The sequence below is a fragment of the Athene cunicularia genome (genome assembly GCF_003259725.1).
Source record: "Athene cunicularia isolate RWA chromosome 1 unlocalized genomic scaffold, athCun1 chr1_part2, whole genome shotgun sequence".
Classification (NCBI taxonomy): Eukaryota; Metazoa; Chordata; class Aves; order Strigiformes; family Strigidae; genus Athene; species Athene cunicularia.
The window spans coordinates 35434753-35461640 of NW_020799092.1; the positions used below are offsets into that span (position 1 = coordinate 35434753).

Genomic DNA, 26888 nt, shown 5'->3' on the forward strand with positions numbered 1-26888 from the left:
CACATTTTACACGTCCTTCTGCAACTGCACTACCCATAAGCATCTAGTTGTTCCAACTATATGCATGCATATCTCATTAATCCTTAAGTTTACATGTATTTAATTCTTTCTGCAAATACTCACCAGCAAAAGATCCAAAAATCAATGACAAATGCATGAGTCTGCACTGAAATTACATGCACAAATGCGTATAACACTTAGAATGCTTATTGCAGCTGTAGATCTAACTTTGAACAATTTCTGCATGTATGAGAAAAGGGCTACAAATTATTTTAGTATGCTTGTCCCATCCTTGGAAATTCCCAGTTCTTGCATATGAGTGAAACTGGGAGTTGTGAAAGGGGATGACATTTATGGTGTTCTTGCACATGAGGATGGCAGGGAGAGGACAAAAGATAGGTTGAATTGAAAGGGGATAAACACCTGTCAGTTATTCTGTTCTATCTGCAAGCAGACAAAGCCAAAAATCATTCTGATAGCATTTGTTCATACAAAAACTATTTTGATTATTTTTCAGAAGCTATGCCACTCCAATTTACTGAACCATTTCTCTCGTGAGAGTTTAATTTTAAATTGGTTGACACATCCTAACAGGCTAAATACAACTCGGCACACTGACATAAATCAAAATACTTGTTTTTACTAAAATTTCTTTAAAAGAGACAAAGGGGGCAGAGTACCTGATAACAGACTGAAAGACTTACCTCCAGCATCCTTCAGTTTAACATTAGTCTGATGATTTTAGTTAGCTAAACCTGATGGGACCTGTTAGCATCAATAAATCTAACAATTCTTGCTAGCCCCTAAAGAAGAGCTACTTGGACAGACAAGAGGAGAGCAGTGTGACAGAGGCTCAACTGCAGAAACAGAGAATGTGCCTTTCCTCCCCTCTTCAATTTACAGACCGAATAAGAACAGTGTGGCCACAGGACTCTGGAAGCTCTTGATATACAGGAGAGGAGAACTAATCAGAAAGTACCTTTTCTTACTACTTAGTTCCTTCCATTTTCAAATTATGCTCCTTTGTATCACCCAGAATGATGACTAATTCTTTTGTAAAACAAAGGTTTGGAAGGAAGACTTAACATCCAAGTTCAAGTTTCTATAAAGGTCAACATACCAGCTATTTTAGCTATAAGTATCACAGTTATTCACAGACAAGGTAAAACAGTGATTTTCAAGGTGTGGTCAATAGATTCCTGGGAACACTTTACTACAGGCAGCACTCAAAAACGTTTGTATGAAGACCAGCTGCACGCTATGTACTGTTTGTGTTTGCAGCTTTTAAACCATGTGTTTAAAAAAAACACTTTTTCCTCTCCTGTTACTACCATGCAAGCAATCATTGTGGTAACATTACAAATGATACATAATAAAGACAAGGTCCACTGCAAGACCTTCAACCACTCAAGATCCCTCCCACAGAGATAAATACTACATTTTACTGCTGGATTACTGCCCAAGGCAGAACATTGAGAAGTTACAGAAAGGATTTAAGTTTAAACAGTAGAGTTGCTAAGGAATACTTCTATATCATTAAATAAGACAAAACATGAAGAGTAAGAGTTAGATTTAATGATTAAATTATTACTGATCCCAGCTCTTACACTCTTCTCATAATTAAGGAAAACATCAGGTTTAGGTAATCATAATAAACTTAAACAAAAATATATGCATTGCACAAGGATAAAAGCAACACTGAAACTGTAAAGATTTTAATTTCATGGAAGAAACTAAAATGATGCATTAGTGGAATAGTGTAAATGGGAGTATTTTAGTAAGCAAAATAAATATTTAAAACCACGCACCAATGACAGAGTATCAAAACAACAGAACTTAGTATTTTGAAGGATACCATCTACATTCCCTTGTGTTAAACACTGCTAAATACAGTGGCTTAATTATTACTACACTGCCTTCAGCAATCATTGCTTATATTAGTGCTGTAAAAAGTAACGAGAATATAAATACTGTTCCAATGACAGAAATAGTAAAGCCAGCTTGCTATAAACAAGGAAGAATTTACTACACCAAGGAGTCAATCCACAGCCATTGATACAAAGTCAACAAGGACTACTGCATAGCATACTGGTTACTGTACCAAAAGTGCATTTATCAGCATTCAATGAATTGGGGAAAAAGTGAGAAAAACACTCAAAATTTTATGTACGTTTTAAAAACAACCAGTTGATTGACAATTAAAGAAAAAAACCCACATTTCCTTTTAAAGTAAAAGCATAGCCTGAAGATCTTCAGAGCGCCATAAGATTTCTGTCAGGTAAAACAGTACAAACCATTAGCATTGTAAGTAAAGAACAGTTCAAAGGCTGTTATATCATTCCATATTCAGAACGCAACTGAAAATGTTAGTGTGTTGTTGTATCCTCCTATACTACAACCAGTGGCATTTTGATGACTTTTTGTTAAGTTCTGGAAACAAACAATGCAAACAGAAATTATTTTTCATGTATAGCAGAGGTCTAGAAAGATTTAAACTGGTGATATGTAAACTGAAATGTAGATAATAATACAAACAGATTTATATGGGGGAAAGCAGCAGTGTTTGGCTTATCTCATTAATTCTCCATTCAGTTGTTACACTGATTCTTTGAAAGCATTACTGAATATCCCTGACTACCAATGATTTTTATGAGTGTTGTTTTCTCACTAGTAGGATTCTGCAATTAAGATTATTCTCAACCATTTATCCTTCTATTCTCACCCATCTCCCACATCGTATTTAAAAGTTGCAGTTTTCTCACATAAAGCATTGAAATACCTTTTGCTGCTTGCCAAGTGATATGCAGTCAACATTATTTCTACTTTCAAAGTACTGAGACCACCTTCCAGTTGGATCACATATTAATAACTAAAAAGTGTTCTCCCCTTATTCTACTGTGATGTGATAAAGACTATTCACCATTTAATATACGTTCAATCTCTTCTAGTCTTTTCAAAGCAGCAACTCTCTTTTTCTCAATGTCTTTAATTTCTTTTGTAGATTTTTTGGGAGTCTCTTTGTTCATATTGTTTTTCTCTGTTCGTTTCTTATTTTTTGAGTGCCCTTTATTGGTATCAACTGTGGCTTGGGTGATTTTCTGCTCATTTTTTACCTCTTTCAAATTCCGAAAGGAATTCTTTTTTTCTTCTGTAGCTACAGTTGCAGTCCCATCTGCAGGAAGTGACGACTGTTCTGTAGCACTAACTGATGCAATTTTACTTCTAACTATGTTTAGATGACGCTGAATATACTCTTCATGAGGTGCCAGTGCTAGCGTTTCAACCAAACATTTTTCCGCTTTTATTAAGTCTCGTTCTTCGAAGTAAACCACACAAAGATTATGTTTTCCTTGTACATTGTTGGGATCCAGTTCCAAAATTTTTTCAAAACACATTTTTGCGCCAACAATATCCTTCTTTTGGTTCATAAGGATATCTCCTTTCAAAATCAGACCTTTGGTATGATCAGGGTAGTATCTCAGTAGGTCTTCCAGGACAGGCAAAGCCATCAATTCTTTTGCTGTCTGAGAATAAAGCAGTGCCAAATTGAACAAAGCACTTCGGAAGTTTGGTTGTAGCCTTATAGCTTTCTTCATCCATGCCTCTGCTTCCATATCTTTCTTGTCATCCATTGCCAGCATACCTAAATTGAAGTACCCATTTGCATCCTGTGGTTCTTCTTTCACATAATGTAGCAGTCTCTGTTTAGCTTCAGGTCTAAGCCGAGCATCACCTAAATGACAGAAAATGCATTTAATTCTAGATTTACTCTGAAGGATTTTTAGACCAGGCCTATAAAATGCTATTTTTTATACAAATTAAAACATAACATCTTTAACAGAGAAGAGAAAGTGTTTTAAATGCTACTTTTTATCATTGCTGCATAACAGCAAAAGTAAATGACAACCACCTTCTTTACACAATGAAACTAATTACAGTTGACTTATAGCCAAAGTCAACATCACTATTCTATTACTTATTGAATTATATTTAAGTTTTGGTATAACAGATACAAAAAGGTGTCTCTACAAGTTTAAGATTAAAGTCATTTTCATGTATGATTGAGCAAATAGAATGCAGAAAAGATGTCAGTTCTGACGAACCAGCTCTCAGAGGCAAACTTGGGAGTGGAAGATATCATTTTGTTAAAGATAGACTGAAAAAGTTTAAAGAGATCACATAGTATGACTTCAGATGTAGCCAGGCTAAAATCTCTTCTAACACCAAAACAATAAAATCTATACCTCCCATATTTTAATTTGCATCAGTTCGAAAAACATATGGTAAAATAATCTTATCAGATAATACAGGATTAGCTAGACTATCTTGTAATCTGTGCTATTTTTCTGAATGCTCCAGTGACTATATTTTAGTGAGGAATTCTAGGAACAGACTTACTGAAGGATGGGGGAGCAAAGAGCTGATTTTAAGCATCATCTTTCACCTCCTGAAACAGTGCTGCACCTTCCAGTATGAATATCTGAACACTAGATAGCTAGTGATTCTGCTTGTTTGAAGCCCCTTGTGCTTCTACAGACAAGGCACTTCTTGTACTACCTGACTTACAGTGTGAGAAGAGATGGAGAATAATCCACTTTTATCAGCTCCAATCAACTCCTTATTATATCTTTCTTAGAGGTAGTTTACCATCCCAACAAAAGCAAAACAAACTTTACTAGTCACTTGCCAAATAATCTTTGCAGAACTTCTGCTTTCTAAGAATAAAACAGTTCATTAAAGGAAATTAAATAAATGGAAATACACAGTATTTATATAAGGGACAACTAACATACCAGATTCCTGCATTAGCAGTGCTGAGTTGAATAATGCCAGTTTATGCGTTGGGTTGAGTTCTAGTGCTCGGTTGAAATTCTTCAGGGCTTCTGTTGGATCTTTCAGTTCAATGTAAACAATTGCCAAGTTGTACCACAGGTCTGCATTGGTTCTGTCTAGTTCTAGAGCTCTAAGATAAGCTTCCTTAGCTTTCAGAGGTTTGTTCATTTTTAAAAGTAATTCTCCCCTGTTGAAGAATCAGATTTAACCTTGAACTTTTACTCCCACTAATATGAAAATAATTCACAGGTTTTTTAAAAGTTTGCCTTCCTATAGACAATATATATAACAGCATTTATTTTTTTTATAAACACAAAACAATACAGGACCTTCCTTACATACCATTCCCAAAGCTTTCAGCTCTCACAAATCTGTACACAATACAGATATGCAAGGCAAAAACCAAAAAAGAAATGTACACTGCAACAGCTACAGGTTAGGCATCTTTGCACCTCCCTAAGTCCCAATGGGAATCACAACTAACAAAATGGTGAACAGAAGCCTTAATACCCGTAGCCACATTACTCTTATCTATTTAGATGGCCTTTATGTTCTTTTTAGTTAAGTCTTGTATTTTCTGGACCCCCTTTAACAAAGAAGGATTAAGAAAGCTCCATGATTCAGACTAACCAAAAGCTTTTTAGTTCAAAACTGAACTAGGAGAATTAGAATTCCGAGTTTGAGATTCATAAATAAATCTAATGGAAGCATCTTGCTATACAATGTTTGAGTACACAGCCTATGTGGAAACACACCGTTTGAAGCAGGAATTTAAAAGAACAGGGCTTGTAATGAATAACTGATTATTGCCCCAAATCTTCATCTTCTTATTTGGAAATGAATCAATTCCAGCAGCTAATTCAACTGTATGAACTAAATACTGTTCTTAGCGCTGCAGATACATAAATGTTTATTGAAAAACATGTATCTCTAAAATTAGAGGATACCTGCTGATGTAAGCCTGCTTGAAATCCGGTCTCATACTAATTGCTTGTCGATATAATTGATCCGCTTCTTCAAGGCGAGATTCATTTGCTCGAATGAGATTTGCAAGATTGATATAAACATTCAGATGGTTAGGAGCAACTCTTGCTGCATACTTTTTACCTGGAATGATCTATCAAAAAGAATATATGTACCAAATACAGATGAGTAAAAATATGAAAGACAATCAGTATAGATCTTCACTCTACCACGTTTGTTTTAGGGTACCACTGGATTTTAGTGTGCAGACTCTTAATGATTAAAAATAACAATTCTTCTTTCACAGAAAATCATACCAAAATATAACCAGAATATTTTTTCTTCTTTAGTCATCTATGTTTCCACAGAATTAAGATATCAGTTAATTAAGCTCTGCTATTACCTAACTGGGCTCACACAGATAGCCATTAAAAACCAACCAGACCTTGCAAAACTTGACCCATGCAGACAAAGAATATTTCCTAAAGCCTCAACTGATATTCTATCAGACAGTTTAATTCCTTTTTTTAACCCTCTAGCCTAAGATAACTGAAAGCAAGTTTTTACCAGCCACTGATTCAGCAGATGAAAAGTAGTCATAAAAGATGAAAATGCTATGACATTGCAACTGTTGATCTTTTTATAATCTTCATACTGTTTCACAACTTTTTTATGTCATACTTCTACTCAAGGGACTGCTGATTTTTGTCGTCAGCCTCATTTACCCAAAGCTTTTGTTACTTTCATATGTTATCCAAAATATTAATCTTTCTCCTACAGAGCTAGAATAAGTAATATTGCTAGGTACAAATATAATTTAACAAATGGTAAAGGCAACAAAGCACATGTTTTTGAAAGTATGTTCAGGCGAAGATTTTTTCTTGTTGCTGCTGCAGCTACCTTTTCCTCCAATGCTGCATTTAAGCCTTCTCTTGAGGGCTCAGAAATTCAGACATTATCACTGTTACTAGCTGCAAGTGAAAATAAACCCACTGTGACTAGAAACTGTAGGTGTACATTTTAAACTGTTGCTTTCTTTTATATCCTCAAATTTCAGCAAAAAAACCCTAAACCCAAAGCAGTATAAAAACTAGCTTTAAAATAGTTTTAACAAAGAAGTTGCAAATTAGCAGTTTTTTTTAACAGCCATGACTGTATGCAACCTACTCTTTTAATAGATAGGTTTTAAAAAAACCCTAATAACTTTGAAGTATATGGAAACACAGAGCTTCCGGAAAAATAAAAAAAATATATCATGAATTTAAGTCTAGAAGAGTTCCCTCCTGTGGTGATAGATAAAATAAAGTTACTAATTACCTGTGGCATCAACGATTTTGCAATCATGTATGATTCTTCGGCTTCTTTAGTTTTGTTTAAGTTTTTATAAGTTCTTCCTACATTCATGTGGGCACCTATATCATCTTAATAACAAAAAAAAAAAACCAAAAAGAAATTTCAAATACTTCCATGCACTGAGTATCATGAAAATAAATACCCATGCCTCCAGAGTAGCATGAAGTACAGGTACTGCGTGAAGACCAAAACAGGCAATTATGTATTATTCCTAATCTTAATTATGAAGCTAGAAATTTAACTGTGACCCAAAGATGGATTATAAAGTTATTTGGGAAACGGTAAAAGATTTGAGGTCATACTTGCACATATCTATCTCACTAGAGTAGAGGCACATAAATTCAAGGTTATTTATTAGGCTTCTAGAAGGAAAAAGGAAAGGTTGTCCATTACTACCTAGAACTTCTTTTGAAATAAAATGTAATACAGAGTAAATGTACACTTTCTATCTAGATTTAATTTTTTTATACACCTCCTTAGTTTTAAATAAGAAAATAAAAAAATAATTATGTTTTATAAGAATTACATTTTAAATTAATTCAAAAAGAATGTAATCCAAATAGTAGTTTTGAATGCAAAGTCTCTGCATCTTTTTATAGATAGAAACTTTTCTGGAGGACTTTTTTTGGAGTTTATTTCCAAAATCTATGGATCAATTAACTTAGTGTATGACATTGTTTGATATTCAGCTGGAGAAAAAACAGGCCATTGAGAAGATTTTTTTTTTTAAATAAGCTAAGTATATTGAAATATTAGGAGCACAGAGATGCCATTCAACAGTAACTAGTCAAGGTTTTTACCTGGTTGCACTTGTGTGGCTTGTATGAAGAATTGCAGAGCTCTTTCAAAGTTCTTTTCATTTTCTAACGCGTGCCCCACATTGTTCCACAGTTTTGCATTGTTCTTGTTTACCTAAAAACAGGAAAAGAGACACCAGTGCATAAGGTATTAAGCTGAAATTAGTTAACCACTGATTTTCTTTTAACTATGTCTTAAAGATGTAAAAATGCACAGCAAAACATAAATTTGATCAATCTGCTGTATGTAAAGAATAACAAAACAATGCATACAGAATGACTTGTTCATTGAAAGAACTTGTTGCTCAACATCCATTTTAGTTATTTCACCCTAGAAATATCAAACATTTTAAAATCCATTATAATTTCTATGGGATGTTGCATAATCTATCCTATCATGCCATATGCACATTGAAGAAATTCCTGAATGCATCAAACTTTTTGTAGATTTTTGTACCAAAACATATCGTGCTTTCATCCAGTTAAGAGAATAAATACATTCAACTGCTTTAACACAGAAAAAGTAATCATTTATTTCTTGCATGTGAATTCCCGTGTGTGCATCACAGCACTTTTAAAGCATTCCCAAAAGCAACTAATCAGATGTTAATACTGTGGATGTAGAAATAAAAGTGGCAAAACAAGGATCATTTCTCTCAATTTTTATCATGCTCTACTGCAGCTTTTTAAGAACAGCAACGCAAACTTTTCAAATACAATACAGTACCTTTAAAGCTGACATAAACAATGTGTACTCTGACTCCCAATCCCAGTTTCTGTGCAGTGTTTTTAAGGCATGAGTGAACAGTACCACAGCCAAACAAACCCAAGAGATTTTTCTTAGCACACTATTAAATAAAGCAAAGATTTGTTATAAGCACACAAACAATTCTAATTCATACTAGAATAAATGTCTCATATGCTAGGAGGCAAATAAACTGAGGATCGTATTTGTGAATGGTATATTCTTATTTATTTGCCTCATCACCAAATGGCGCACTCCAAAATTTGAAAGCAATGTCCAATTTCAAGTTAATGTTGTTATTTAGCTGATTTTTTGTTACCCCAATGTAATTCACTTAACAAGAACAAATGCAATCCACATAATATACACAAAAGATATACAAAAATTATACTTCTGTTAGAGCTTAACTGTAATTTAAGGCAATGAACATGATCATGATGTCAAACAGTGAAGTTCTTTAAACCACTGTATAAAATGTCAAAAAATGAAAAAAGCAACTAAAATACCACCCCATCCTTTTGTTTCATATCAGAGAATTCCACACAAATTCTTTACTGCACACATGATCAATCTTTCCCGCACTGTAGAACACATCTTAAGAGAGAGGTCTGCTGTGGAGACAACCCATAAGCAAATAAAATCCTACTGCTACTGTAACATCTAAATAGGAGAAAGATTTAGTGTCTTTGTAGGAATTTTATTTTTAAAGCTGCCAATTCAGGCAAAAGTTACTCTCTGCAACAAACCTGTCAGGAACAATCTTCTTGTGCATTTCATGGAGTTCATTTTTCTGGAGTTCAAACATGACCAACTAACCACAACAGATATAAAACATATGCATTAACATGGTGATCATTTGGTCCCTGAATTCTAATTTAATTATGAAAAAAAAAATGTTAAAACACCCAGTAGTCTTCCTACAATTATGAATGTAATTTTGTTTTTAAAAATCTCATTCTTGAGCAGACAAACCTGACTTATGCAATAGCTGTTCACACTGTTGCATACTTCATAACGGTTTGCTAAAAACGGAAAGGTTTTTCCCCCCTCCATTTTTAAGATATACAAAATGCTGTGCAGACTTAAGACTACTGTGCTTGGTTTTAAAAAATACTAAAAAGTAGAATAGCAGAATTAAGAGAGAAATTCTAAAACATTAGCAAAGTGACCAGTAAGAACTGACATATACAGTAATCTACATCCCCACCAGCCTTATGAAATGTTTATTTTTCCACATATTTCTAAAGCAAGGAGCCTTTGCTCTCTCGTAAGACTTTTCAGAGTGCCAATTCCCAGCATTTTTGTAGTAAATGACACTGCTGCCTAAGTTTTCTCCCCAGCCATCCTCTCCTGGTTCCTTGCTTTCTTTCACATCACTTCTATCTTTACTGCCACACAGTGAGACTTGTAATAATACTGTCTCCTCACTCACACAAGATATCACCAATTTCTCATTATCCAGTGCTGTCAGCTTTGGCAGCATCAGTTAGCATAAGCTACACTGCAGGGCCTCACCTCTCATGATAGCAGACAACATGGACTGGGGATTGCTGCCTTTCCATTTGCCTGAGTTATCATTAGGATGTCATTGAGATAACAAGGGTAAAGCATCAAGGTCAGAGAGAGGTATGTGCAGATCAGTGTAGAAGACAGCATCAAAAACAAAGGTGTGAGCAAAATGTGCTTTTAGAGTAGAAGTTCCTAAGGAGAAATTGTTACCCAAAATGCTCTTTAGTTTAACAAATACTGAATGGCTCTAATGTCCATTCATAGCATGGAATGTCTGAATATTTAATCTGTAAAAGATATTTTAATATGCTGCAGACAGATATACAAGCATTATATAAAAACTTCAGTCAGTAATCACCTTTGAATAAAGTACAAATCAAACCTGGGCAAGAAAATCTTTTGCCTGATCCTTAAAAATATCTGGGATTTGAACAGAAAACATTTGTGTTTCTTTACAGAAAAGAGATGGGTTATACTACTAAGCTCACAGGTAAAATCCATTTTGTAACAATGTGTAATTTAAGTTACCCAGCATTCTAAAAATGTTTGGTGCTATCTGAGGCTTTTTAAATATATATATGTATGCTTATATGTTTACATAAAATACATAATGTGTATACATGTGTGTATGTATGTACAAGCATATATGTTTTAAACAAATGTTATGATAGCCTCAAAATAATCCACTGGCCTCTTAAGAAGTTCTTTCTTGTTCACATGACTTCTTGGTCATTACTCTCGTGTTCATGAAGAACTTGAAACAGAGTAAGAGCTCTAACATAATAAATGCATACTGGTAAAAGCTCTACTAGGAAGCATACAGTTATAAATACAGTTATCTTATATGAAAATGAATTAAACCCATTACAGGTAACAATACCTTTACCTTTTATGTGATAATTTCTTCCATCCATGCGCTACTAAAATGCAGAATCCCATGCTAGGAACATACAGCACTCGTTCTGCTACTACGAATCCAACAGGAAAAAAGAGGTTTGATGCAGGAATGAATGGTAGCACTATTAAGCAGAGTGCCTAGAAAAGAAATGCAAACTAATTAGTAATCAATATTAGGCAGTGACAAACTATTCCCAAGAAACAAATTATGAAGCAATTACATACAAAATGCCAGAAAAAGATAAACACTGTAGATCTTTGGGTTGTTTTTATTTTATCTTAAACATTAAAATCTGTTTTACATTGAGACCACTCTGAACATAAGTCTGAAACTGCAAATGCCACTATTCCTTACTTAAGGGCCTACAAGTGTATTTGCTTTTCTATATTACAGAAAAGAGCAGCTGTACGACGAAACACAAGGATCAAAGGATCAAATTCAAAACAATGTTTTATTTAATAAGAATTCCACATATAAAAACATGACAGTGAGGACCCTAGACACTATCATTTGTAACAATAAAAAAATTTATATGATGCTTACATGATGCATAAAGCAGTTACTTTTACAATACAATAAAGTCCATTTTTAGTTTCTGTAAAAAATGTGAAGAAATAACATAAACATCAGAATCAGCCACTGGATAATCATGTATTTTAGACAGTGCACTAAGGGCACCCTGAAATATCTAAAATGACAATGAACTTAAGAACTGCAATAATTGCAGCTCTTAGGTTGGTGACAGACAACAAAAGGTCTGTTTATTAAAACAGAGAAATCCATCTGCTGCAAAGGAAACGGGCATGATCATTTGCTTTAAATTCTGGGTGATTGTTTAATAGCAGTTTTACAATCTCTGGTACCAGAAAAGACAGTAATTGTTTCAAAATATCTGGCCTCCAAGTTACATCTGATTTGAATAAGTCACCCCTTAAGATTTTAAAAAAATTTACTATTTTAAATTATTACTCAAAAAGGCAGTTTTATTGTTAATTTTTAATATAGTAAGGTCATTGGTCTCAGCCCTGTGAGGTCAACATATGTATAGTGAAAGCTAATTCTTTCCAATGGGTTTCAGTGGGAGGATTCTGCAGCTGATAGAGCAACTGACTGGTCTCCACTGAGTGCTTATAATCTAGGAATCTATTAAAAAGCTTTTTTGCATGTTTTGCTCTGTGCAGTGCCTCTGATGACAAACGTAACACAATGTTTTGTAAACCTTCTCTTTACATCCTTTTGCCTCTCCTTAGTACAATGTCCTTCAAGTACAATATCTTGTCTAATAGACTCAAAGCTCTAGTACAGATAAAAATGCATTCCCTTCTGTTCATTTATTCTGTTTTTTTATCACAGTCTTTCAGCAGATGCAGGGGCTCTGTTCAGAAAATATCCTGGGTGAAAGCAACTGAAAAAAAACAACCAAAAGAGAGAAACCATTAAAGTACACAGGGAGAAAAAATAAAGCGTATGACAAAACTCTAAAATAGGACCACATAAACTATGAAGAGTACCTGAACTGCTAAGTAAGCAGTCAAAAGTTCAAAGGGAAACATTTCAAACCCTGAGTGAGGTGCAAGCATAGGGAGTAGAAAAATAAATACTGTTAAATTTTTAAGTACTGATGTCTTGGCACAACCCTTAGTAGTGTTAAAAACTTATTCCAAGAAGTCTAAGAATACCCCTCTGTTCCTAACATCTGCACAATAACAAGGCTCCAATGTTTACAGCTGAGTAGCATGGAGGGATCTTATCAGAAAGGAGGTAAAGCACCCTTGTTTGGGACACTTAGCAAATGTTTAAAGATACTAAAAAGCTTTTATTAAATCTCAACAGCCAATAAAGGAATGTCTACACCCTAGAAATTCCATGAACAAACAAGGGTCATATGACCACAGCTTGATTCTGAAACCTACTGAAAAGTCACCAAAGTAATTCTCAATCAGTACTATTCTTAATATTCAACATTTTCAATACTTATAGTGTAACCTACTTATAAAGGTCACTTAGTCTGACAGTCAAGTTGTCTGACTGTTCACTGGGATAAAGTAAACAGAAAATACAGGGGGCATGCCCTTTACTAGTGTAAGAATAATTGATTACTTCAGGCAGCATAATGACATCAACGTGCCAAAGAATGTGTTCTGATTTATAATATACAATCCCATTTTTTGTTAGTTTAATATTGTCAATTGGTAAAAAAAAAAAAGTAATTTATCTGTTCTGTCCTCTCCTAGTTCTGTTATTTTGAAAAGACAATTTTAGAACCTATAGAACCTATGACAAAAATTAAAACCAGACAAAATGAAACACGATGTAGCCACTTACTGGAGTTCTTTTTTCTGGAGATGACTGGTATCAAACAGATGAAAACTGACTGCAAATGAGTCTTTCAGCTTTTGCATCTCCCAGTAAAGTGTTCTTCCTGTGAGACTGTACTTGGGAAGGACTGTGGAGTGTCCACTAGCACTTGAGGAAGTGGGAGAAGGAATTCCTTCTTCTGTCTTGTCCCTCAAGCAGTACAGCACCAAATCCATATCCGCATCAGCAAATACAGAAAGACACTTTCAGACGTTCTTTCAATCTCCCTTCTCTTTTGCATTTTGGATGCCTCTTCTGATTCCAAATAAACATCTTTAATTCTGCAGAAGGTATAAAGCTGTACCTTTTCTGATCTCATAAAAAAAAGTAACTTCAACCTTTTCCCTTAGATCAAGCTTCAGCATGACACCTCAGGGTCTCACTGAGCTACTGGAAGAGCCAAAAGATACTAAGCTCCTTTAGATGCTAAGATCCTTTAGAGTGACATGCATTAGGAGTGTGAAACATCAAGCTGTGTAATCAATCATGGTGATGAAGCTACCATTATACTAATATCGTGTCATCCATATGGATAGCACATAGAATTAATAACTGCCAGGATAGTTTTTTATTTTGACCAGCACAAATTCAAGCTTTTATTGTCAGAACTGAGAACCAAGTGTGGAAGAATTTTTAAAACTACTAATTCAGCATTGTTATCTGGAACATTGCCAAATCTGTGTAAATTTGTATCATTAAATAAAGATTCTCTTTCTTCACTTTAAAGATGGTACTATGACTTCTCTACTAAGTCAGACTGAGAGGACATCAGAAAGAAATTGTTCTTTCCCACTCTTCTCCCTCCCAGCAGACTACCCAGTCTACATCAGGACATTAATGGCTTAGTGGAAGGCAGAAATAGGCTTTGGCCTACAGTGTCCTTGCATATTATAGTACATAGTAATTAATTTTTAATATAAAACACTGCATTCTCATTCCCTAAAAAATTAGCTTCCAGGCACTTTGATATTACTTCTGAAAAAATCAGCATTGTACTAAAGGTTATATACACAACATAGGTATATATTAAAGGAAAATAACTTTCATTAAACAAGGATTATACTGTGTTAAGTGACACTGAGGTTCACACACTGGAATGAATGATCTCAGAAGACCCCTCCTATAAAAAACACTTGCAATAATAACAATGAATATAAAAAAACCTACCCTCAAACAAAAATTAACTGACTTACAATAATGTATGCTGTCAATTCTATTAACCCTTTCCTACTCTGAGATTTACTGGGTAGGGAGTAAACAAATGTAGGGAAGTAAAGAGGCTTAAAGTTCAGGAGGTGTCCTATGAAAAGAAGTGAAGCACTCCCCACACACATTTCTATTGCTATCAGTGCACTGTAGAAAAGTTGTTTCATCTTATGTAAGAAGGAAGATTAAACTGCTCCTTTACATTTTTTAAGTGCTGTAAAACTACATTGTTTTCTGGATATGTCAACCTTGCACATTTATTACATCAATAAGCTATCTAAATTTCTTTTCTTCATACAGTTTCCAAATTCAGGACAAGAGCGACACTACAGATCATTTTCCCAGATTTTCTAGTGAAACAAATTGCCTTGCTCCAGTGACAAGACAAGAAAAAACATGAGTCAGAACTATAATATTAGGTCTCTTTGAAGTGAAGTTTGTCAGATGATCAGCAAAGAAATTCTTAGTCTTAAATTGTGCATAAATATTCCCACCCATCTGAAACTTGTTGGCTGAGTTACATACTAAAAAAGTACATTGTTTCTGAAGCAGACTAAGATCTATGCATGAAGGTTTGTTGTTCACATAACTGCACCACTGATTTAATAAAAACCCATGGTATTGGTAATCATTAATCTTGTGAAAATCTGCAATGGAAGCAATCAAAAAGATGACTAGGTTTGGATGAAAAACATACTAGCTCACTTGCTCTTTTCTATTTCCTCTAAAATATCCATTCCTGTTAATCTATTTCAGTATTAAGGTCATATAAACTGAAAAACAGGAACTGATCTTACAGGTTGGCAAAATTAGTTTTTCCTTAGAATATGCAAAAGACTACAGGAGAGTGCCTTTGTTAAAAAGAACAACAATAGAGGAAAACTTATATTCCCAGACGTCAAAATAGGTCCTGTCCTTTTATACCCATGAGAAAGAAAATCAAGTTACTTGCTAAATACACAGCATGACTACCGATATTTAAATAAGGTAGACAGTTTGCAGGATGGAAATGCATTCCAACCCTTAAAATGTGTTTAAATTCTACTGAAAACCTCTATTTGCTAGTTGAGTTCCAAATACCTGAAAAAGGCTGAAGTACACTTTGCAAATAGCTAACATTGCTAACAAGGGGTATGTTCATTCTCATCTCATCTATTCATCTTCATCTCACCCTTGACAGAGTCACATAGTTAATTGCAATTTAACAATTTTGTTGCTACAGTCTTCCTTTTTTCTTACATGTTCATTCTAGGCCCACAGCAGATGCAAGTAGTATCTCTGGGTCATAGCAGATTAGACATGTGACCAAAACACCTGAGCCACTTACACTCTTAAAAAAAGGACAAAAACAATGCAACATTCATACCATCAGTACAGTCTTGGAGGAATCCCCAGGATATCGAAGACTGAAGACAATCAAAGATCCCAGAAAGCAAAAGAAGGTAAGGGTGGCAACATTTCTAACATCTAACAAAGACTCCACGAGAGGAATAGTTCCCATTGTCCAGTCACAGCATAATTCTGAGGGGTTGAGAAGCAGCCAAGCATTTACAGGGAGGAGGTAGTTGAAAGTCAGCTGTCTTGCTGGGGATGGACTAACAGCAGCTGGGTTATCAAACCTAAAGCAAAAGGAAGGAGAAAAAGAAGCTTTTAATGAAAAAAGACACGGTCTTGATCCACTCCGTGTTCAGCATCCAGCAAACTTTAGATTCATAGCTAGAACTACCAGTTATGGACATGTACAATATGTTGTAATCTTGCTCCATTTTTCAGGTGTGTAAGGTGGGAACCATGCACAATGATTCATCTTAGCACAGGATGGAGCGTCCTCCAAGTTTAAGAAACTGGTTTAGGATATAATCAACCTAAGTTTGAAGAAACAGAATGATTTACACCTAAGGTTGGGTTCAGTGGTCCTTCTTCACGTTTTTAACAGTTTGCTTTTTTTTTTTCCAGGGAAAATATTAGATTCTTGTACTTCTACATTGCTCACACACTTTTAAGAATAAATTACCATGTTTCAGTTCTAACATTATTCATATAGATTTATCTTCAAGCACTGTATCTGAAGACAGCCAAGCTTTCTGCATAGTATGTACCTAACACCCCCCACCCCAATTACTTTGTATGCAGTACAGGAAAATCTTATTCAGCCAAGGTTCAAACACATAGCCAACAAAAAATACTTTAGTAATAAAACACTGAATTTATGAATTACTGAGACAAGCAATTGTAGGCCACATCTTACTTATTGGTGTCTATAAATAAGAACCCCTTTACTATTACCTTGTAAACACTGGTAGTTGAGACTGGATAACCTGGACTCGGACAACTACAAGCAGCAGTGTACTGAACATTAGGACTATGAGCTTCAACAGCGTTTGGAGCATAGAGAAAGGAATACTGCCCTTCCCTCGAAGAATCTGTACAGCTGTGTCCAACAACATTGGCAAGGTGTACTGCAAAAGAAAGAAGTTTTTATAATCGGATTCATTAATCTCTTCAATAAGTACGAGCTACCTAATTTTTTTTCTTGTTTTTCTCTAAATGCCTGCTCTCAACTGTTACTTATTTCAGCTTCTTAAGAGTTTTCATGACAACCTCAAAAAGAAGTCTCCCATTCTAAATAAAAATAATTCAAGTATTCTTGCTAACACTATGATAGCTAGACTTGTATGCCTGTAGTTCTGTATTTTGCAGTGACAGATTAAAACATCTGTACCATCTTCAGAGGCTTCAATATATCAAAATTTATTTCACGGACATACTTGAAGAGGAGAAATCACTATTTTTAAAATTATCAGCCCCTCTGAAAACCTGTCTTATAAACAAAATTCCTTCAAATGATAGAAATACTATTCACTTTGTGATTAAGACATGGATTTCTATTTTATGCCTCTATTGCATAACCCATCTCTCCCTGCCTCATGAACATTATGATCTTGCACATTGCCTATTACACACCCTAATTTCTTCCCTTCATACCTCTTTCCCTATGTCTTCATGTCTTGTGCTGGGGATGATCTATTGCTTCACGTATACTGGTTGGCTGAACTACAGATATTGATAAGTTTTTAAGAACTGGTCAAACTTAGTTCATGCCACACATGTGCCCTCAGAAGAAGCCCAAGTTTGGATTTTATCTTTTTTTCCTCTATTGACTAACATAAACTTGTTAAACTTACATGAAATTGATGATCAGACTAGAAGAAAGGAAGAGTGCATCGAAAAGTACAGTCAAATCTGGGTGATTTCTTTAGAAATCCAGTCTAAAAATTATATGCTTATTCCCTAGACTTGCAAAGGCAATAGTTACAAATACACATATTTCTGTAAGCACAAAGAAACGTGACTTTGGTATTTTAGCCTTGAGTATGTATCCCCGAAAGACAGATAATATTTCGGCTTTTACTAGTGCATTGTTTTCAAAATATTCCTTTAAGTAAATTAAGAAATAGTAAACTAGAAAATTATTAGAATATGCAATCATACATTTTTAAATTGCAAGGTTTGACTATTAAAAAGCCAAGAATTATTTCACTGCAGGAGCATCTTGTTTCTCTAATCAAAAGTTACTATTAAGACTTACCAACACTTATATGAAACCCATCAGATTAGAAATTAAATTTAAAGACATTCTTAGAACAATCAAATTTCATAAGAATTAGTGATTTAAATAAGACTACTCTAAATGTCTGGTTATTCATTAGAATGTGATTAAATGTATTTGCATATAATATGTTCCCTGTTTTTACTACAGGAATTAAAAACAAAGAAACCCCCATCTTTATGCACTGCAGACTTCAATCAATACTGTTATATGCTAGTCTTTGCAAACCTAAATCAACTAAAACCTTAGGTTTCCATTAAGACATGTCAATTCTTTATTGAGTATATTTGCTAACATCTCCGTATGGCATGTAAAGGGAAACTTAAGTCACTGGATTCCCTCACCATGAATCATGCATATTAAACATAAATTGAGTAAAAAAAAAAAATTCTGAAAAATTTAATAGAACTAGAGTTAATCTGAACTGACAAAAATATGTGTTGAAATAGGACACTTCAAAGTACTTAGTGGCTCAATACAGAACTCCTGAGAAGGAAACCAATTTATTTTTCAACAGCTTACCCCTTGAGCAATAAATACTTCATAAACACAGCATATCCCCACCACTGTTATTCCTTGTTCTTTACACAGTGTTGCAACAGCTACTAGAAAGACAGTCACTGCAATTGGAGTCCACACTGCAAATAAAGAAATTATTGAAAATGTTTCATCTTACAACAAACCCAAACATTTAATAAAGTAAATTATCCTAGAAAGTGAAGCCTTTGGCTCCTCGTGTTTGAACATGCTATGTTCTATAAGCTTATTCCGTATGCCATTTGTCATCAAAGGGAAGATAACCAGTTTTACTCTACAGAAAATATAATACATGTATCAATTTTTAAACTGCCTCCCTTAAACTGAAAGAACTAAATGAACAGCAAAAGACTTATCTATGATAGGATAACAAAACCCCCCAATCTTTCCTAATTCACCAGAACACTTTTTCAAATGGAAAACTTTATAGAGAGTCAGGAATTTTCACAAGGTCAGTTTAACTTTGAAAAAGAGGCAAACTTCCTACATCTTGCCTCAAACTTTGCAGCTTACTTGTGACTGTGTGAGGGATCTCGGCATACTTCCACTTATGTGCACTAATAGAAATCAGTGCAAGAGTCCCTTACTCTATGTGTTACAAAGCAATGGAAGAAGTGCTTAAGTCTTCAATTAAAAAAAAAAAAGCCAATTTATAATGGAAAGTACTATTACATGGGTGTCTTGGGGCTAAAGAGTTAATAACTTGCTGAAAAACCAATACAACCATATTATCAGTGATACAGCAATTAGATTATGTATATATTTGTCAATCATTTACCTATGGTATTATCTGGCCCTTTAGATTTTGTATATGACAAAAAAGCAGCTAGAAAAAAGATCGATGATAAAAGCTCTGCTCTGCCCACAACTCCAGTTACCTGAAAAAGAAGAAAACCCAAGATTATTCTTCTAGTGACTAGTAGCACAATAGCACATGACTTATATACTATCAGGATATGCATGAACAAAATCTGTAAACCAAGCAAAAAAGGCTAAGAAGAGTAAGGCTGCTTTCAGTTCAATCAGTACTGAATTCAAGAATAGGAAAGGCTGGTGGCCACCTGTGGCTCGTGTCTCCTTAATGGTGACAGGGACACAACTGAGAAATGAGGCAGAAACTGGGCACATTATCAACTACTTTCTTCATAACAAATTTCAAGTAGTGCCCCTTTGGTAATGAGGCAGAGAGGAATGGACTTTATGAAAATTTGGAGAAGTGCTAAAATCCGTAAGATAGAAGATTGTTTTGAAATCCCTAATGAAATACAGATTAATTTTCATTTCAGGAGCTGTTTTCGAAAAACACTAAAGTACAACCAAGAACCAGATATGGATGACAGATCACTATGTTAATGGTTACTGCAGTAGCCACTGTGCTGACCACAGTACCATTTAGGACTGCCTTTCTTCCTCATTTGTCCTCTTCTATAATGCCTCTACATCCAAATTTTTGCAAGTAAGCTGGCTGAAAAATGGCGTGCTATCCTGAGGGGACGGTCATATTTAGGTAAGGAAAGCTCACAGCTCTCCATTTAATTATGATGATGCTGAAAACTGACTTTCAGATATATGGACCCAACTAGAAGTTTTTATTCCTAGGTACATTCTTGCTGAAGCATGACTGATCCAGCACAGCATAAAAAGAGAAAGTAACTCAACAGCCAAGGACACAGTGTAAAAAAAAGTATTCAAATCTGAATTTGAAATCATGGTCTGGTACTTATGTTGGGCGTAGTGTGTATTTACCAAAGGACTCACTGAATTGTGCACACACAAAGCCTGTTTCACAACTGATAGGACACCAGAGTTTGTGTTAACATTTAATATACAGGTGTTTGCTTCCAAAATGTCCTAAAATGTTTCAAGGATTCCTGGTCTGGACCTCAGAATTATCAGCATTGATACAGAAATTAAAGAAAATTTTGTCTGTAGACCGGTTAAAGGAGATCATTATTAAAGCAAGTGTGACACCCCATAGCTGTAAAGGTGATCAACATGTCTCTGGCCAGAACAGTTGCAAAGCAGCTAGAAAGTCTGACCTGGAATTCTAAAGACAAGGACAAATGAAACTATGATGCTGTTATTCAACTCATTTCCTCAAAAGTTCTTCCTCAAAATATGATACATTACCAATACAAGTGTCCATCTCCTCTCTGAAGGCAAGCAGAAAATTATTTTGTCTTTATTATGCTCTGCTAAGTTTTCCAGGAAAAATCCCTTTATCATAAAATAGGCAAAGGTTTGAAATGTTTATGCACTGCATCTGCTGTTTCAAACTCTTGTGCAGGGGAGTAAATAATTAGGAGACTAATCTGAAGCAATTCCAGACAGATGCATTTCAAATGTAAAAGATGCAAAAGGTACCATCCAAAATACCTACATTACAGAAACTTCCAGTTGTTTTGTCTTTTATACATGTGCACAAATTTCAACTGCCAACTCTAAGAATTCTTTCTTAGTTGCATGTTATGCAGAATTCTGAATGCAAACACTTGAAAGGATAAAATGAACTATATTCCAAAAGCATCAAGCTTAAATTGGAAAAGGTGAGGGGAGGAGGAAGAAAACCCCTTAACTGAATCTTCACTGAGTACCTAAGTACAACAGCTGGCGAATTCACTTAAAATTGTACTTAATCTTAAATTTTAAGTACGACACCAAGTTCTACCAATCACACAGTCTTCAAGTGCCCTCATGTGGCTAACACCACGGATTACACACTTATTACCAAACCCTTTAATGACTGTACTTCCTAACTTTGTAATACATTGTCTTACACAAAAAACTTTCATTACACCATGTTTTGTAGGATTTGTATGGTACTTTTTGCTAACTGTGGCGTAGTACTAAAAGCAACTGTGTTACTGTCATATGCAATCTGACAGTTCAAGGATAATAAAGAATCATCATATTTGGAAAGAAAGTGATAAAATTACATAGGATGATCTGAACCATGACCCACTAATATAAGTCACTAGCAAATTGCTAATGCCCCTGTAAAGATACTATCACATTTATTACAAAGAGGCAATGCCAAACTTTGAAATTTAAAGCATGTTTTTTTCAAAGAAACAGAAGCCAAATGAAATTAATATATTATTTAAGCCATATTTTACCTGAGATTGTATGGGGGTTTGTGCTTTTGAGCACAAAAGCAAGCAATAATTTTTAGGTGTTTAGCTTTCGAATTTTTAAACATGCTACTGATTTCTAGAAAGGACATACTAGTAGCTCATACAGGAGCCAATTCTAAACCACGTTAACTTAATTCCTGTAAAGATTTGCTCCAAATACACAGATGCAGGCTACTGAATTGCTGACAGGAATCTGCGTTTTTACAGAACATGAGAGAGAGAGATGAGAACTCTTCACCCAAACAAATCAGAAAACCCACAACATAAAGAGCAAACCCTTTTCATTTTATTAATATCAAAAGATATCCCTCTTTCCCCCAAAAAAACCCCACATTAAATGAATAAAAATGTGATAATGCCTCCAAAGAAGCAAAAGGTTTAAACATTTTCAGTTTTCTGAAAATCAGCTAATATTGTAACAAAAAAAGACTGAGAATGCACTTTGCAAAACTTGTGAACTGCAATCAAGGAAAGCCAACTTAAATGGTACAGAAATAATAGCAAGGAATTCTGTATCTCTATGTTATCACTGTGTATCAGTGTTTCTCACAGAAACAGATCTAATGAATGACACACACTAGACTATTTACTCCACAACATTGCAAACCTGGTTTATCATTAAAAAGTATATAATCAGATACATTGTATAAAAAAGGCTTTTCATAGCAGTGAAAAACTCCTTCAGAAACAAAGGAAAGGGAAATATCAGAAGTATGAAATGTATTTCCTCTTTCTTTATATGGTATATGTTGAAAAATAGAAGGTTCAAACAGAATGGTCCTAAGCTGGATGTAGCATGGTAACATCAATACTAATAAAAGGCCAGCTTAGATATACTGACATAAAAGAAAGTGGACAGAACAGAACTGGTGATTAGCTAGAGGAGAGCACTTAGCAATTCTAGAAATTAAGAGGAATTCATAGTATTTGCAAAATATTATACTAGATGAATCACTACAGAACACAAATATTTATGTAAGCTAGCCAGCATCATAAAAGCCAATGTTCATAGCAGACCCATTTAATAACTAGATTAATGCTTCTTCAGTTATTTTTCAGCAGCTGCATGGAATACCAAACAACTCCAAGCATTAAAATTTCTCACCTCTACCACTTATTGCAAAGGACAGAGTAAGTATAAGTGAAAATCACACACTTCTTAGTTACAATACATAAAACCATGCAAAAACATGGAATTTAAGGTTAATTAATACAGCTTGACAAATTAAGCACATCACAGCTATACTTACCGCTTCAGTATGTATTGGGTGCACTGCAAAGAGCAGTGATGCCACTACACTGCTCCTGTTGTCCAGAAAAAGCTTACAGACCTTGAGGAAGACTACACAAACCACCACATGAAAGACCAGATTTAAGAAGTGGTAAGAAACTGCATTTAACTCACTGAACAAGTAGTTTAAGCGAAATGTAAGAACTGTAAGGGGACGATACGATTTATGACTCCTCTCCTAAAATAAAATAAATAAATCAACAGTCACCACCAATTTACAAAGGGACTTCTACTCCAAAGTATCCTTCTAAAAATCTACACATACATGACTCCCCTCTCTATTCCCAGGCATCTACCTTCAAAATAAAGACCTGAAAAGTAGTAATACTAAAAAAAAAAATAATTTAAAAATCTAGTGAATTAAATGAAAATGCAATTTACAATTAAGATCTTAAACAGATAATTCTATTTCTCCTACTTCCACACTTTTAATGGATTATTCAAGTATTTTGATTATTCTGCCATTTCATGGTTTAGATATTTTTTTTCATAAAATAAAAATTCAGTGTGATCAGCTAAATGTATTTTCTACGTATTTTCAATGTCTAACAGTCATTATGTCTATTTAGACTGTTATTCCATTCATAAACCCTTTTAAAAACTACACTTAACACCATCTTCCTGTCCCAAAAGGCATTTGTCAACCCATAGCCTGTTGATATTTTGCTGAACGTGTCCATAAAACAAAGGAAGAAAATATAAGGAAGAAATGAGAGGCGTGGGGGTGGAGTGAGGAAGGACATGACAGGGAACCAAACTGCACATACAAACAGACAAAAACACATGATAGGAAAAAAAAAATATTTAAAAATATCATGAACGATCAAATTAATCTGACTTAACCCAGTTAAAATTAACCTTTCAGGTGGTTTTAACTACAAAATCAACACTGGCTTTCTCCCACTTCAAATGGTTAGGGTTTTTTTTTTTTTTTTTGGTAAAAACGATGTTGAAAAATACTACTTGCACTCTTACTAGAAGGAGTTTAGGAACCTACTTACTCTCAATGACTACAGGACTAGATGGCATCTGAGAAAGTCTGGAAGCTTACATAGTTTTCATATAACCCCATAATGAATCAAGGTCTATTTGTAGCAACTACTTCTCACAAGGAACTAACCCTGTGTGTTAGGGACGTAAGAAAAGAGAAGATTACAAGGCAGAATGCCTTGATAGGCAAAACCCCCTAGATTCAGGTATTTTTTTATTCATTTGTTCAATAATGGCACCGTGTGTAACTTTCTAAAACATATGTAAATCTTTTAAACATCATTAAATGGCAATGGCTATCAACAACTTTAATGCCAATGCAGCTCTTCAGATAAAAACATAGCGAATCTACACAGGCTACAAAACAAAAACTCTGAATTCACATAAACATATTTACTCAAATAAATTTAATGGATTCAATACCCATTCTCTAATTCCTAGCTTTGTTGTTTAGGACTGTTATCTTTCCTTCCAGATAGCAATTATAAAGAAATAACCTTGTATGCCAATGTCTAGCTTTTGCTGGAGGAGAAAGGAAAATCGTCAGTTGTTCAATTTTGATACTGGAATTAGATAACACACAGCATCTTGAAGCACGATATATGACTTCATTTACTTACAAGTTCTTTTATTGAACAAAGGGAAGGAATATAAGTGACATCAGTTCCCTATCTTAAAGTGTTACAAAACACTTTAACACCAAATTCCATGAGAAACAAACTATTCTGTTAAAACCACATTAGGGAAAAGAAGTGTAAAAACTCTCTGTAAGGTTTTTTTTTCATTTCCTAAATGCCTCCAAATGTTTCAAACAGTTTACCTCAGACATTGGAGTGCCCCAGAAGTCATTCTGAAACAGATTTTTTAATGGAGTAGAAGGATGCAAATCTTTGTTGTCCAAAATTGCTGAAACATCATCAAAAACAAAGCCACAAAAGAGACTGTTCCAGTAGCAGGCTGCCACCACACCAACTATTAGTGCTGCTTCCCTCAGGCTTATATCAGCCATCTTCTTCAAGACTTTTCATGGACAAAAGCTGAAATATACAGACAGAAACTTGAGTAGTTTTACTGATTAAAACTGAACTTGATAAATAAAGTCAGATTATAACATCCAGTATTTTAGATGTTAATGACACTACAAATCAGTAAGATAGAAAGCTCTCCTCAAGTCTCATCCATCTTACACAATATAGTGTTTAAAAGAAATACTCTCACTAAAAAGTCTCACACCTAAAAAGCCCTCACTTGTGTGAGGCACACTGGGTACACTGCTACATTTCATGTTTTACTAAAAAACAGAAGATTGACGATAAATTGTGATGTAGTTTTTAGCACAGCTATTGCAGTTCCAGTGGACTCTACAAACTAGGGAAATATGCTTAAGTTCTCAGAAACTTCTAACTCTAGAACCTTGAGTAATTTAACATACATTCATGATTTTTAGGTTTCAAGGTGTTTCTGAAAATATTTCACAAGCAATTAAAAAAACAAATTTCAAACATTCTGAAGAACAAACAGGAAACTTGAACTTCATAAATATAGGTGTTCAAGAACAGGTAAAAAAGGACATTAGTAATAATCAAAAGTTAAATTTACCATTGAAGCTCACACTTCACTCATTTGCATTATTCATAGAAGTTCATCAAAAGGTCGTTTTTTTTCTTAGCTCTGCCAAATGCTCTGATGTCACTGAATGTTCATGACAGTCCCGTCTGAAGAAAAATAGCATGCAAAAAGGACATTACAAGTGAACTTTATCTTACATTATTTTCTCTCATCTTGCATAAACTTCCTAAGCCATAGAACTTAGTAAACAGGTTTTATGATTATTTTAAAAATACTGTATGGGTGACCTGATCAAAAGGTGAAATTACTATGTACAGGGTTGTTTGAAGACACTGTTCTGCCTTGAAAGAATAAGAAGGTAACTACAGGTCAAAGCCATTCTTTTTGACCACTGGTTGACAGAGCACAGATTACTTGATTACTGTCAAATGTTGGCACCAAAGATATTGAAGCTGCAGGCAGCTGAACACACTGATTTAGTTGTAAGAGAGATGACTGAACAAAAATATACAGCATTTTCCCCAAAATTAGAGAGGAGTAACATCTGTAGGGACACAGAACAGCTAATACTAGCTGGATAATGTGGATCCACAAATATGTAAAAGCATCAGCCTTATGTCTATCAGGGGTCACACATCAAATCTGATGAGTTATCTGGAAGGTACAGTCTGCTTTACTGTCCTAAACCCTGAAATGATGGTGATTTCTTTTTTTGCTTTGGCTTGTTGGGTTTTTTAAATTGTGTCCAGATTTAAGTATATGGTGTGTTGTTATAGGATAACATGGGACAGCTCATCCAGACAGGTAATCTCAGCTGCGGTTTGCAGCCTGGGCCCCAGAATGCGACAATCAACTATCACAACTAATGGTAAAAGAGCAGTGGTACAGGAAGGAATACACTTACAAGAAGATACAAGTGCAGTTAAGCTAAAAACCAGGACAAAGATCATTTAAAAAGGAATCAAATCAATCCATTCAGTGTTACTCACATAATGGCAGTAACAGCTTTTTTGTTTTCTTCTTTTGTAGTACTTGAAGCACTGGCTATCGGTGTTACTTCAACTGAAAAAGAACCTTTTACAAAGTTGCCACCAC

The 26888-nt window shown here is 34.6% G+C and overlaps 1 protein-coding gene across 1 annotated transcript; it reads right to left on the bottom strand.

Moving 5' to 3' along the window:
* On the bottom strand, positions 1 to 26888 carry TMTC3 (transmembrane and tetratricopeptide repeat containing 3). The gene is made up of 15 exons (XM_026865745.1): positions 26783 to 26888; positions 25824 to 25939; positions 25045 to 25261; positions 23194 to 23412; positions 19588 to 19687; positions 18795 to 18910; positions 16949 to 17121; positions 16029 to 16281; positions 11087 to 11235; positions 8674 to 8794; positions 7950 to 8061; positions 7114 to 7217; positions 5781 to 5950; positions 4794 to 5020; positions 1 to 3733 (listed from the first exon to the last, which is right to left on the bottom strand). The coding sequence occupies exons 3-15, from the start codon at positions 25231 to 25233 to the stop codon at positions 2913 to 2915; spliced, it is 2754 nt and encodes a 917-aa protein (XP_026721546.1). The 5' UTR covers positions 25234 to 25261; positions 25824 to 25939; positions 26783 to 26888; the 3' UTR covers positions 1 to 2912.